The sequence below is a fragment of the Hypomesus transpacificus genome, chromosome 23 (assembly GCF_021917145.1).
Source record: "Hypomesus transpacificus isolate Combined female chromosome 23, fHypTra1, whole genome shotgun sequence".
Classification (NCBI taxonomy): domain Eukaryota; kingdom Metazoa; phylum Chordata; class Actinopteri; order Osmeriformes; family Osmeridae; genus Hypomesus; species Hypomesus transpacificus.
This window is the reverse complement of record NC_061082.1, coordinates 11,894,861-11,907,679: the sequence shown is the minus strand read 5'-3', so window position 1 is coordinate 11,907,679 and position 12,819 is coordinate 11,894,861. Positions and strand designations below refer to the sequence as shown.

Here is a 12,819-nt window from a genome sequence, read left to right as displayed (position 1 = left end):
GGCCTGTACAGGCTCAGAACCCCTCAAAGAGAATCAGCGCCTATGGATTCGTCCACGGTGCTGGAGGCTCTATGTAAGCCTCCATTAGAGCCCATCAACAGCGTGTACCCCTGAGCACCCCTGAGTTTCTCTTAAAACAAGCTTACTCTTTCCTCCGACAACGGCTATGCGAGGAATAATTTCGGCACTTTGTCCTCACGCGGATTCATCTCGGGTGACGAGAGCGGGATTGCGTATGGGTGTAGGCCTAATGATACACTCAGCTCACGATTGATTGTGGGTTTACAATTTGATAATTTGAACAAAATGTAGAAATGAAACTGAAAACCAAATAGATTTTCCAAAACATTAAACATTTTCCATAACTTGCCACATACAACAGATAGGCTACCCAGCTAACACATTTACGTTGCCCTGACGTTGTCGCAACGTCACGCGATGACCAAACATAGCTACGTTGCCGCAACGTCTTTGGCGACGTTGCGGGACCGTGCATCTGTGGGGCGCCAGTAGGTTGCCGCAACGTCATCTTGTGACGTTGCCAGTCTGTAACCGCGATGTCGTGGCAACGTTAATTTTCCGACGTTGCCAGTCCGTAACCGCGACGTCGTCGCAAAGTTATTTTCCGACGTTGCCAGTCGGTAACCACAACCTCCTAGCAACGTTGTTTTGGGACGTTGCCAATCCGTAACCGCGACGTCGTGGCAACGTTATTTTCCGACGTTGCCAGTCGGTAACCGCGACCTCTTAGCAACGTTGTTTTGTGACGTTGCCAGTCCGTAACGGCGACCTCCTAGCAACGTAATTTTGTGACGTTGCTAGTCCGTAACTGCAACGTCAACAATTTACTTAATTATGAAGTAACCTATATTTCATATGCAGACCTCATTTGCCCAGAAGGCTACTTGTTTTGGTATAATAGATAGCCAACGTTAGGAGGAATATGTTTGTGTGATGTGTAGCCTGACTCAAGCTAAATCATAAACGAGGCAGCATTTCAGAATCAGAAAGTGTTTTAATCGCCATGAAAGTTTGCACAGACAAGGAATTTACTTTGGCAGGAAGGTATATACATTCACCATATAGGAATCCTAAATATGTGGTCTACCTATACTAAAGGGGAGTCAGATGGCTGATCGGTTGGGAAATCAGGCTATTAAATCAGAAGGTTGCCAAATGATGTATCCTTGGGCAAGGCAGTTCACCTTACTTCCCTCCAGGGAATATCCCTGTACTTACTGTAAATAAGAGCGTCTGCTAAAATGACAATGCACAAAGTATGCATGTAACATTTACAATTAAAAAACTAAAATGGCCAAAATATATACATACGTGATAAAAAGTGCCACTGCAAAACAAACACTGCAAAACAAACACTGCAAAGAAAAAAACACTGCAAAACAAACACTGCAAAACAAAAGTGCCAAACAAACAAAGTGCAAAAAATGAATTAAAATCTTCTTCCAGTCCCCGCTATGAGTTCTGTCTGTTGGCCCTGACAAGGAAGCACAAAATAAGTTAGTGTTCGATTAACATAATCGCACATGTGAAAAGGGGCTTTACAAGTCATTAAAAAAATCACATCTAAAATAATATACGTCAACAATTAAAATATTATGTGATTCTAGATTTGTGTCATAGCCATGTGAAAGATTGGATATGGAAGTTGCAAACATGATTCATTCACCTGGCTGGTTTTGAATGGGCTGCCGGGGTGTGTTTGAGTGTTTCCTCTATGCAGAGCTCCACAGCTTTCTCTCCCAGTCCCGTCTTCTACTTCATCACAGCGTCTGGAATTAGAAGTCATGAACTTATTGTCAGCACCAATGTGAACGTTGAATGCGTGTAAGCCATAATTTGTGGGATCTCCAAACACTTACCGCTCTCTTTCGCAACTCCAGCCCCTTAAGGCGCTCCTCAAGGTCTTGAAGTTCAGCCTGTGTTTGGGCCACCTGTAGGTCCATCACTGGCACCTCTTCAGTGTGTCTGCCCTGTGGTCGCCTGAACAGGAGAGCCTCTCGCTGGTTCTCTTCCAATGTCTCCATCTTCCGGAGCATAACCTGTAATGTGTCTGTAATTAAAGACAAGTAAAACAAGTTTACAAGAGTTTGCATGATTGGCATACACTGTGGTTCTTCTAGATTAGCTGTTAGCTATTTATGTAAATTATGCAGGTATAGGCTACAGTGTGTCGTGTGTTGAGCTCAAACAGTAGGATAAATATTGTAAAAATATTGCCATAACTTTGTGACTTTGTGATACATGTTATAAAATATATCATATCGTTACACCCCTAGTACAGGCCCGAACCCGGCCGTTGCGCACAAGGTCATCAGGATGTTCAGGGCACAGAGTTGTCAGAGTTGTGGGCTGAGAGCCATCCTCTATGGCGTGGGAGTGGAAGAGATCTGTGAGACAGCGTCATGGTCGTTGCACTCACCCTTTACACGATACGACATGATGGACGTCTCTTTCTGTAGCCTAGTAGCCGATAATGCTATAATATCCAGAACGCCTGAAAATGTTATAAAATGTACACTTAACTTTTGATTTAATTGTGTAATAAATTGACCGATAACGTAATAAAATGTCCTAATTGATATTGTAAAAACGGATTATGTACTTATGTTGATGTGTAACGTGATAATGTAAAAATGTATGCCTTTTTCTCAGAAATAAAACATAAGCCCACTAAGATTGTAAAGCAGTAGGCTACATTTTAAGCATTTTATCGTTTCAGGAATCGCACCTTTGGAAATCTTACAACGATATGGCAGAGGTCTATCTGGAGGAAACAATTGATCATCAGGAATTGTTTAATACCCTGTCAGGCTGTGGTAAATATGTACAAGAAGCAAAAGGGAAAAAAAGTTTCTAGTGTAAGTAATTTTTTTCTAGAATTTGAAACAGTTTGTCAAAACAAAAAATCCCACCCTCCTTTAAAAGTCACTTCCCTGAACGTGCTGCCTGACTTGTGACGGGAGGTAGACAGACAGACCCATCCAATCATTGCATTCAGTCCAAATGCCATCCAATCATTAGTGCCGGTCCAACCTTAAAGATTGGTCATGTTTATTACAGTCCTGCGACGCCCACATATATCGGATTGATTTCATTTTAATGTCAAACCTTTAAATGTATTGTTTGCTATCAGGATGGGAAGTCTATTTCAGCAAATATGACAAAAAGTGCTTCTCAACAACGATCACCTACTCTGCCTTTAGGTAACTAAGCCATGCACCACATGCCCCTAATGACCAGCTGCAACTGCCCCGTTATAATTATAATATTTACCCTCAGGGAAAAATAAATCAGACTACATACTACCCTTGCCCAGAGTTATGTGTCGCTACAAGGTTCTGAACATGACATTTGTGCTTTCATACTGCCATCTAGTGGGCACTTCAGCGAACAAACTTCATGAATCATATCATACTCGAAATATTTATTATGCATTTAAGCTTCATTAGTTCTCAATAAGTAACCAATATATTACAAAATGCAGATGTTATCAATGCCACCATAAATCAATAATATGTGTTAACCTTGTAGGTTGAGTGTGGATTTGTTATTTTCTCTTGCGATGATCGTTTGTATGGTTTCGCATCAGTAACAAATTACACCCATTTTCAAACGTCTTATTTCTGCTCCAAACGTCTCAAGTTCATAATGGTCGTGTTAACAAGGTATCTGTAGTCCTCAGACGAACTTGTGTTGTCTTAACACCAATGATAACCTTCCATATTGTGGGGGCGTGGCTGTAGTGGAAATGTACTGCAGTGCGTTGTGAGAGTATGGAATTTTACTGTGGCGTTGAAAGCCAAGCTTTACAAAAGTAGGAAATACTGTTTATTGGAAGAGATGCTGTTTATAACTATTTGTCTTGTTTTTAGGTAATTGGGTTTCAAGATAAAACTCCTCAATATCTTCTCACCGAAAAGGGTAATCCAAACTACTGACGTCTGCCAATTACAGTCCTAATTCAGAAGATCTAGCTTTATTATTTGACTTGTCAGTCTAAGGACTATCCCACATTTAGGCTCTTTACAATATTTTCTAAGAGGGTTGCTAGGATGTATACGTAAGCCATAGTCACCTCAGACTTGATCCGATACAAAAAGATCATGCAACAGTGTATTTTCTGGAAGGGTGAGTCAAGGATGCTAATATTTATTATAATAACTGATAGTGAAAATAAAGTTGCCACGCCAAATTCAAAGATAAAGAACAGTTCATTATCATATTCATACTCTGTTTTTGGTATTCTACAGAGGTAGAGAAGAAAAAAATAATTTGTGGACTCCATAAATTTCAGTAGCCTAATCCAACCGTTTCCAAATTGCAGTCTACTGATATTAGCACAAACCACTGTAAACAGATTTAAGTCCCAGCATCCCCTACAGTGAGTTAATCAACAAGGGTTTTCTAGATACTTCTAATCTGGCCATGCATGTACAAATCCTGACATCATGTGCCTGTTCCAATCAAGTGGGGATTAACTCCCAAAACTTGAATTAACCAGTTGGGGATGAAACTGTTCCATAAAGGCCAATTCTAGTTTAGGCAAGATAATTGCATGGGCACGGTATTCTTAAGCAGCTAGAGGTAGAACGTGGATGCAATCCACTATTGCAGAAAGCAATAGGCCATGTAAGCTCTCCCTCAAAGTTCTCTTTAAACCGTGTAGCCTACCTCATCCACCAAGTGAAAGGACCAGGCATTATTGACATGAACAATAGTCTACATAAATGTAGGTCTTGTAGACCTTTAGGCTTCTTCATTAATTAAAACAACCATAGGCCTACACCCATTGAACACTTCTTAGTTTAGGTTAATTTTTCCTTTCCCCCCAGTCCCATTGTTTTAAATAGCTAATAGACTAGCCTACATTTTAAACATGGTTGCATCAGGATTTATATAGCCTACTATGAAAAGTTTATATATTTTTTGTTTAACGTATATTAGTTTATGTTCTATGGCACAACTTTTGGTATTCACCCCAGGAACTGCTCTTGATAAAATGTAAATGTAATTGTGGTCCATCAAAGTTGATATCATATTTTTGCCCCTGAAAGGATTATTCAGGGTGGCGAGTGGGTGTGTTGAATTTGTAGTCACGAGAGTCTGGTACGTGTGGCGTCAACTAAACCCAGCCCAAAATTCGAAGCTACCCGCCGATGCTTCTTTATAAAAGGGCTGGATTCGCCCTACTTTGTTTAACCATCAACTACGTTGAGCCTACCTGAATGGCAACAGCACAAAAGACTAACAATCAAGAATCAGACCATCAGAGAATTCGCCTACATACCAATGATAAAACCTACCGAAAGACGTCCTTTAAAAAACGGCATCTGTACAGTATCATCATTCATAGCAGCATATAGCTAAATGGATTTGTAAAGCTGTCATGAACGTTGTAGGCTACTGTACTGGTTATCAATGGTGAGTATTGGTGTCGTCTGTTTTGGAAGTAATTATGTGACCGATAAAAGCTGATAGTATGATTATTTTGGTAATTCCGCCTCTGACATTTGAGACAGGAAGAGGTGTGTGTGTGTGCTTTGGCTAGCCGTCTCGTCATGTTTTTACAAGGGTAATGTGCAGTTCATACGCAGCATCGATAGTTGCTACAATAAATATGCTATGTAGCACTACGTGCATGTTGCAGGGTCAGAATTTGATATGTTCAAATAGCCTGCATCCATCTAGAATGTTCGTTTTACATCGGAGATTGTAACTAGATAACGAATCCGGCCTAAATTTCCATATGCAAACGTGCATTTTTACTTGTACGTTATTTAGTCTACAAATGTCATATTGATTCATTAAGTCCTCCATTTGTGCATAGCCTATCCATTGACAATCGTATAACAAGCTGTTAACAAGATGTGGTAGCTTTACTGACTATCATGTGTATTAACGTATTAATGATGCGTTTACATGAGGAACCCGATAGCAGCAATTGTCGGTCTATGCCAATAATACGAGTTGCCTACTACGTACACATGTGTAATTAGCGATAGGCAATAAACGCGTCTGATTCTTTTTATTAATCGGTGTATGCTCCACGGACAAGACTTGCACCACCATCATTCTGCAAGTTACTGCTGTGTTTCATCTCTGGTTTCATTCAATCAACACATTTAATCCTACTGGTTAGGCTAGCTACATATTACAAACCTAGAGCTCTGCTCGGCGTCTAGCTAACAACTTTGTTGCACTAGCATGCTCCACAATAAAACGTTAAACAGATCCTCTGTCCATGTTAGCAACTAATTATGCTTTTCGTTGGAGGATAGCTTATTGTTATTGTAAAAGGATGTTACTTTAGGTAGCCTATTTGATGCATAATCAAATGCGGCGTTCATGTCACTTTTAACGGATAGTAGACGTAGACGACGTCGTAATCTTATGATTCCGGCATCTACGCTCAGTAGCCTACGCTGGTTCTAGCTCTGCCCATCACAAAATCCAGATGTCTTTAATGAAGGCCTTTATGGTTGTTTGTTTGCATAGGCTAAATAGTTGGTCATACGCGCTGTGACTTCCAAATAAATGGCAGACATGCGCAGTTTCCAAAAACCGCAAGAAAGCCGAGTGGGCCTAAGGTGTTCACATCAAAGAATTGAAAGATTGGGCAAAAATCCAGGTGTCTTTATCGGGTTAGGAACACGCCTTACCCCGACTTTGGAATCGGGTTATGATCGGCGTAGTGTGCATGTAAACGCACTCGATTAAAGAAGTGTTAAAGACTACATTCAAAAAGATTTCCCTCTGGAAATACCAAGACAGTGGCTTAGAACATTAATGATATAACAACAACCCTAACTTTGGGCTAAGGATAAGATGTGAGAAGCTTTCTTCTAACTTAAAGGCAGGGTAGGTAGTGTAAGGATTGCAAACCTAGCAATTTTGTCTTGAGTTTGAAACAGTGTTGCCAAAAAAATCTCACCAGAAGTCGCTACTGACTTTGAAAAGTAGCTCTAGTGGTTAGTTATAAATAATAATAATACTATTTATATAGCACATTTCATACAAGAATTGCAGCTCAAAGTGCTTTACATACAATCAATAAAAACAATATATGTTTTATAAATAAAAGTAATAAAACCCTTCTGAAAACAGACCGCAGTCTTTGCAGCAATCCAGAACAATCTCAGTCCTTTTGCAGAGCATTCCAGAACCTGTTGCTCAAGCCTTTTGATTCAAATCCTAAACACACAATGTCAGACCTTTTGCAGAGGTAAAAAACATGATGCCTGCTTTTGAATATTAGCCTACATTATAAAGTTTTGTGTTTTTATGCAAAACAAACAGATTGCATTTTGATGTTATAGACAAATATGTTGATTATAGGTAATTTTCTGTGTGTAAAATTTAGATCTGGTACAGTTTCTCCAAGTTTTGTGCCATTTAAAAATTTAATTCAGTCTTTTGGAAAAGAATAGTGCCTTGAAACTCAAAAGATTTATTGGAATGTATTTGGATTAACCCCTGTTATTAAAATGTATGTACTTGAATGTACTTTTATTATAATTTTTTTTTAATACTTTGTGCGAGAATACTGCTTGGTTTTGGTGAAGATTGATGAGTAATAACAAAAGCTTGCTAGATTACGTGATTACTTAAATGACGGGACGGGACACACTTTCTTTGGCAACACGGATGTAATGAGTTATTTTCCTGCTACTCAGCAACGAAAGTGGACTTTGCCTAAGTAGCAGAAAGTCGCTAGATGTGTCGCTAGTCCCTATATGAGATGTTTTGTCGCTAGAGAAGGTGAAAAGTTGCTAAATCTAAATATCGCTAAATTGGCAACACTGATTGGAAAGGTTTCAAACCAAATTATCCCATCCCCTCCCTTCAAAGCCACTACCCCAAAACACATGAACTCGCTGCCTGACTACTGCGGGAGGTAAGTACGTAGACAGATAAATAACCCGTCCAATCATTTCATTTGGTACAAAAGTCGTCCAGTGATTGGTCGTGTTTATTACAGTCCTGCGACGCCCACATATCAGATTTAATTTTACTTTTTTAACCTTTAGATTTATTGGTTACTATCAGGATGTGAAGTTTATCTCAGCAAATATGATAACAAGTCCTCAACATTTCCTACCCCTCCTTTAATACTGTTCGATTTAAAATATATTTAAATATATTTTTTAAAGAGCAAGTCAGGGAATGAAAATGAATTCTAGCCATAACTTGTGACAGGATAAACTTGGCATTGAAATGGAGTGAGTAAGATGAGAATTCTTGTATGAGCTCATTTAAACTATATATATATTCTTATTGACCTGATAATTATTGTGTTTTGTGGTGTATGGATGTTATTCTCTATTAAGTTATCCGTTCAAGCTGGCCCTTTAGGGTCACCTTAAGGTTTGGCTTTAAGTTGCAAAGCTTTACCTTTCTTGCTGTGCCCCCTTTCCTATCACAAAACTCTAATCAGGTTTTTGTCTTTGCTGTCTTGCAGGAATGTTAACTCTAGGCTTTACTAAACAAGAGGCCTGCAGCAACCTTGCCCTAAAACTAAAACATCAGTGCTGGAGGAGAACACCCCTCAAACGCAAATCTAATCTAAATTCAAATCTATTGAATTTGACCTCCTAGTGGATACAGCTTCCATCCAGACAGCAAACCAAAGAATATAGATCATTGATTAAGTTAATACTTAGCCTTTTTGTGCATGGTTCAAGAGATTTCCCATATTTCTTATAGAGGTTTTGTTGAGTCCTGGGAATAAAGATGAGTCCAAAGATGGAGGTTTGGGATATTGCCGTTGTAGTGCTCTACTTTATCCTGGTGCTGGGTATTGGCTTCCTGGCCATGTGGAAGGCCAACCGAAGCACAGTCACTGGATACTTCCTGGCAGGACGCTCAATGACCTGGGTGGTAGTGGGGGCATCACTTTTTGTCAGCAACATCGGCAGCGAACACTTCATTGGTCTGGCGGGTTCAGGAGCAGCCAGCGGTTTTGCTGTGGGTGCCTGGGAGTTTAACGCCATCTTACTGCTACAGCTGCTTGGTTGGGTGTTCATCCCTGTCTACATCCACTCTGGGGTTTACACAATGCCAGAATACCTGTCCAAGCGCTATGGGGGCGACAGGTTGAAGGTTTACTTTGCTTGCCTGTCTCTTCTGCTTTACATATTCACCAAACTCTCTGTAGACCTGTACGCTGGAGCGATTTTCATCCAGGAATCACTCGGCTGGAACCTGTACCTGTCAATCGTCCTACTCATCAGTATGACTGCTCTACTCACAGTGACTGGTGGACTGGCGGCTGTTATGTACACCGACATGTTGCAGGCGGTGTTGATGATTGGTGGAGCCCTCAGCCTGACTGTCATTAGCATGCATAAGGTGGGTGGTCTAGAGGGTGTCAGAACCAAATACATGCAGGCAGTCCCCAACATAACGGCCATCATGGCTAGTGGTAACTTCTCTTACTCCCCATCCTGTCGAGTGGAGCCCAAGCCCAACTCCCTGCGCATTCTGCGAGGCCCCCTGGATGAGGACATCCCCTGGCCGGGGTTCCTTCTGGGCCAGACCCCGGCCTCCATTTGGTATTGGTGTGCTGACCAAGTGATTGTCCAGAGGGTGCTGGCAGCCAAGAACATTGCTCATGCAAAGGGTTCCACTCTCATGGCTGGGGTCCTGAAGGTTCTCCCCATGTTTCTCATTGTCATCCCTGGGATGATCTCCAGGATCCTGTTTGTAGATGAGATCGCCTGCATTGGGCCAGAGCATTGTTTGGCTGTGTGTGGCTCCAAGGCCGGCTGCTCCAACATTGCCTACCCTCGGCTAGTAATGTCCGTAATGCCTGTGGGACTACGGGGGCTAATGATGGCCGTGATGATTGCTGCGCTGATGAGTGACCTGGATTCGATTTTTAACAGTGCCAGCACCATCTTTACCCTGGACATCTACCAGACCGCCAGGCGTGGTGCATCCCAGAAGGAGCTGCTGCTGGTGGGCCGTATGTTTGTGATTTTCATGGTGGTCATCAGCATTGCCTGGGTCCCTGTCATCATCGAGATGCAGGGTGGACAGATGTACCTTTACATACAGGAAATGGCTGGCTATCTGACTCCGCCTATTGCTGCCCTCTTCCTGCTGGGAGTCTTCTGGAGGCGTTGCAATGAGACGGGTGCATTCTGGGGAGGCATGACAGGGTGTATGCTTGGGACGGTCCGTCTGATCCTGGCCTTTATCTACCGGGAGCCTCCCTGTGACAAGCCTGACGAGCGGCCATTTTTTATAACGCACATCCACTACATGTATGTGGCGGCGGGTCTGTTTTGGCTCACTGGGTTGGTGGCGGTGGTGGTCAGCCTCTGCACTCCCCCACCCGACAAGGAACGTGTCTGGACCACCACTATTTGGGGGCTGCAAAAAATCCGGAAGGTTCTCCGGGATGACCGGGAGGCGTCTTACCGGTTTACAGAAAGGAGCCCGGTACACAGTACTGGCAATGGGAGTATCCATAAGGACCTTCCAGTGGATCTGTGTAAAGACCCATGTCTAGACGGGGCCAACATCAAGCTCCTTCTCCCATCTATTGAGCCTAAGACCCCCAGCACCACAGAGACGACCCCATCAACTACACCTGGTGACCAACGTGATAATAGCCACGAGGGCTGCCTTGAAGACAAGGGAAAGGGGTTCTGCCTTAAAGTGCTCAACCAGGTCAGTGGCAGAATACTAGGAGCTAAGGAGGGGATCCCATGCAAGTTTTCAAAGGAAGACGATGAGGCGTCCAATATTATGATGTTGTATGAGCCTCCGAGAATCAAAATGTTCCTCAACCTGGGTCTGGTGCTGGTGTGCTCCCTTGGGGTGTTCCTGTTTGTCTACTTCTCTCTGTAGTTCCTTCAGACACCCTAGTGACCAGCGCACTGACTGACAGAAGGAGAGGGAGTAGTTATTGTTTGAGTTGTTATTTAAGCATCTTTCTGACTAAAGTCTTCAAATGCCTTGTTTATAATGTACACAAATGGGTTATAATAAACAATGCAGGGTAAATGTAGTCACTTGAAACTCTAAACAGGTATAGGGGTACAGAGCCTTCAACTGTTTACATATTTAAATCAGTTGGTCCTAGTGGCTTGCTTAAGTAAATGCTTTGAAATTCGAAATCTTCCACCTGTTTCATTACTAAAGGGTCAAACTCAATTATAAATTGAACATCCTGGATTTGTAAAGTGCTAACTGATATTCCAGAGAGGATTTTGATTTCACCGAGTAGTTAACATATATGACATCATATATTAACATATATTAAAAAATACAACTGATATTGGTTGAGGATTTCTGCCTTAGGTAATATATGCAATATGTATGTGTAATAAACATGTACAAATATGTATACAAGCACACAATGATGGTGTTTTTGTGCTAAAGTTAGTATGGGAAACACTGAAATTAGCTGAAGCCTAATGAACACTAACCCCTCTAGTAACCCATTCTATAGAGATACTTTAGTGTCATAATTGGACTGGACTAATTTCTGCTAATGATTGTTGCTGACAAACATCACAAGATGTGGATATGGTGTGAGAATATCTGTTAAGTCCAAGCTTCATGGACTTGTTTCGATCTTGGTTTTTATTCTCCGTTGTGTTTGTAATCCAACTGATGCTGTGTTTGGTGTTAAGCCTTTATTAATGAAGACTATTTTATAGTTACACTATTTGACAAGCCATTCTTTACGGTCCTTTAAACTATTCATGAGCCTGTATTGTGGTTTTTTCTGTGTGATGTATATGTTTGTGAGGGTATTGATTTCAGTCTTCTCTTCACTATTTTGTCCCCCCCCCCCCCCACACTAAATGCTTGTATGGTTTTTTTCTGATGAGTATTTATATGTCTATATTTATATATAAATATCAATATATATAAATATTGACATATAAATATCGATATATCTAGATATATATAGATATATATAGAGATATATATATAAATATAGATGTAAATATATCTATATATATCTATATATATATATATTAGTACATTTTGCTGCGCAAAATCTCCTACCAAATGTGTCTTGATTTGCAATGCATAGATAGACTGTGTTTTGTGTCTTCTGAAATTATATAATGCACCAAGGTATACTAGGTGCATTCAATTTGCCCCATATTAAAAGATATGTGATCAATCAACCTAGTAGTACATGACATCTTTGGGAAATCATTCAATGTCCATAGACTGCTTTCCTACAGAAGCATACTGTAGCTTGGTTTAACTCGAATAAAGTTCCTGTTTCCAGTCTGGAACAGGCTGTTTAAACAATTGTCTTTGAAAGTCCCCAGAAAAAGCTGAAGATCTTAGTTTTATTTTTTCTATAAAAAATTATATATATTGGTATTTTTATGGTTTTCAGATTGAAAATTAATAAAAGGTTCCAGCAAAGATGCAGTCCATTGTTTCCCTTCTTGATTGATTGTTAACACATGGAAGTCATAACAAGCCCAACTGTTTAGCAAATGCGTATGTGTACTTAGGGATCCCCTTTCCACATCACACCACCCTGATTACACTTGAGAAACCACAACCAGAGTCTGAGATCCACCACTTTGATGTCTAATTTCTCTGCCTACCTGCTCCAGAATTGTGGTAATCCGTAAACTAGCTTCATACATGTTTCTGGCCACTTAACATCTCAAAAGATTCATTCTGAAGGTCTCATTCAACACTGAAGAAGAGCGGAGAGTAACAGTAGGTAGACTGGAGTGTGAATCTGACCTAACTCACTGTAAATACACACCTATATGACTGATGATCCTGTTCTTGGTAACATACATAAGCAAG

General features: G+C 40.9%; 1 protein-coding gene across 1 annotated transcript; it reads left to right on the top strand.

Moving 5' to 3' along the window:
- Positions 1-5,129: 5,129 nt before the first annotated feature.
- Positions 5,130-11,877, top strand: slc5a3b (solute carrier family 5 member 3b). The gene is made up of 2 exons (XM_047047104.1): positions 5,130-5,442; positions 8,480-11,877. The coding sequence occupies exon 2, from the start codon at positions 8,752-8,754 to the stop codon at positions 10,873-10,875; it is 2,124 nt and encodes a 707-aa protein (XP_046903060.1). The 5' UTR covers positions 5,130-5,442; positions 8,480-8,751; the 3' UTR covers positions 10,876-11,877.
- Positions 11,878-12,819: the final 942 nt, after the last annotated feature.

Bases quoted from the DNA above. Each gene is read 5' to 3' on its own strand.
- slc5a3b (XM_047047104.1), top strand. From the start codon at position 8,752: ATGAGTCCAAAGATGGAGGTTTGGGATATTGCCGTTGTAGTGCTCTAC.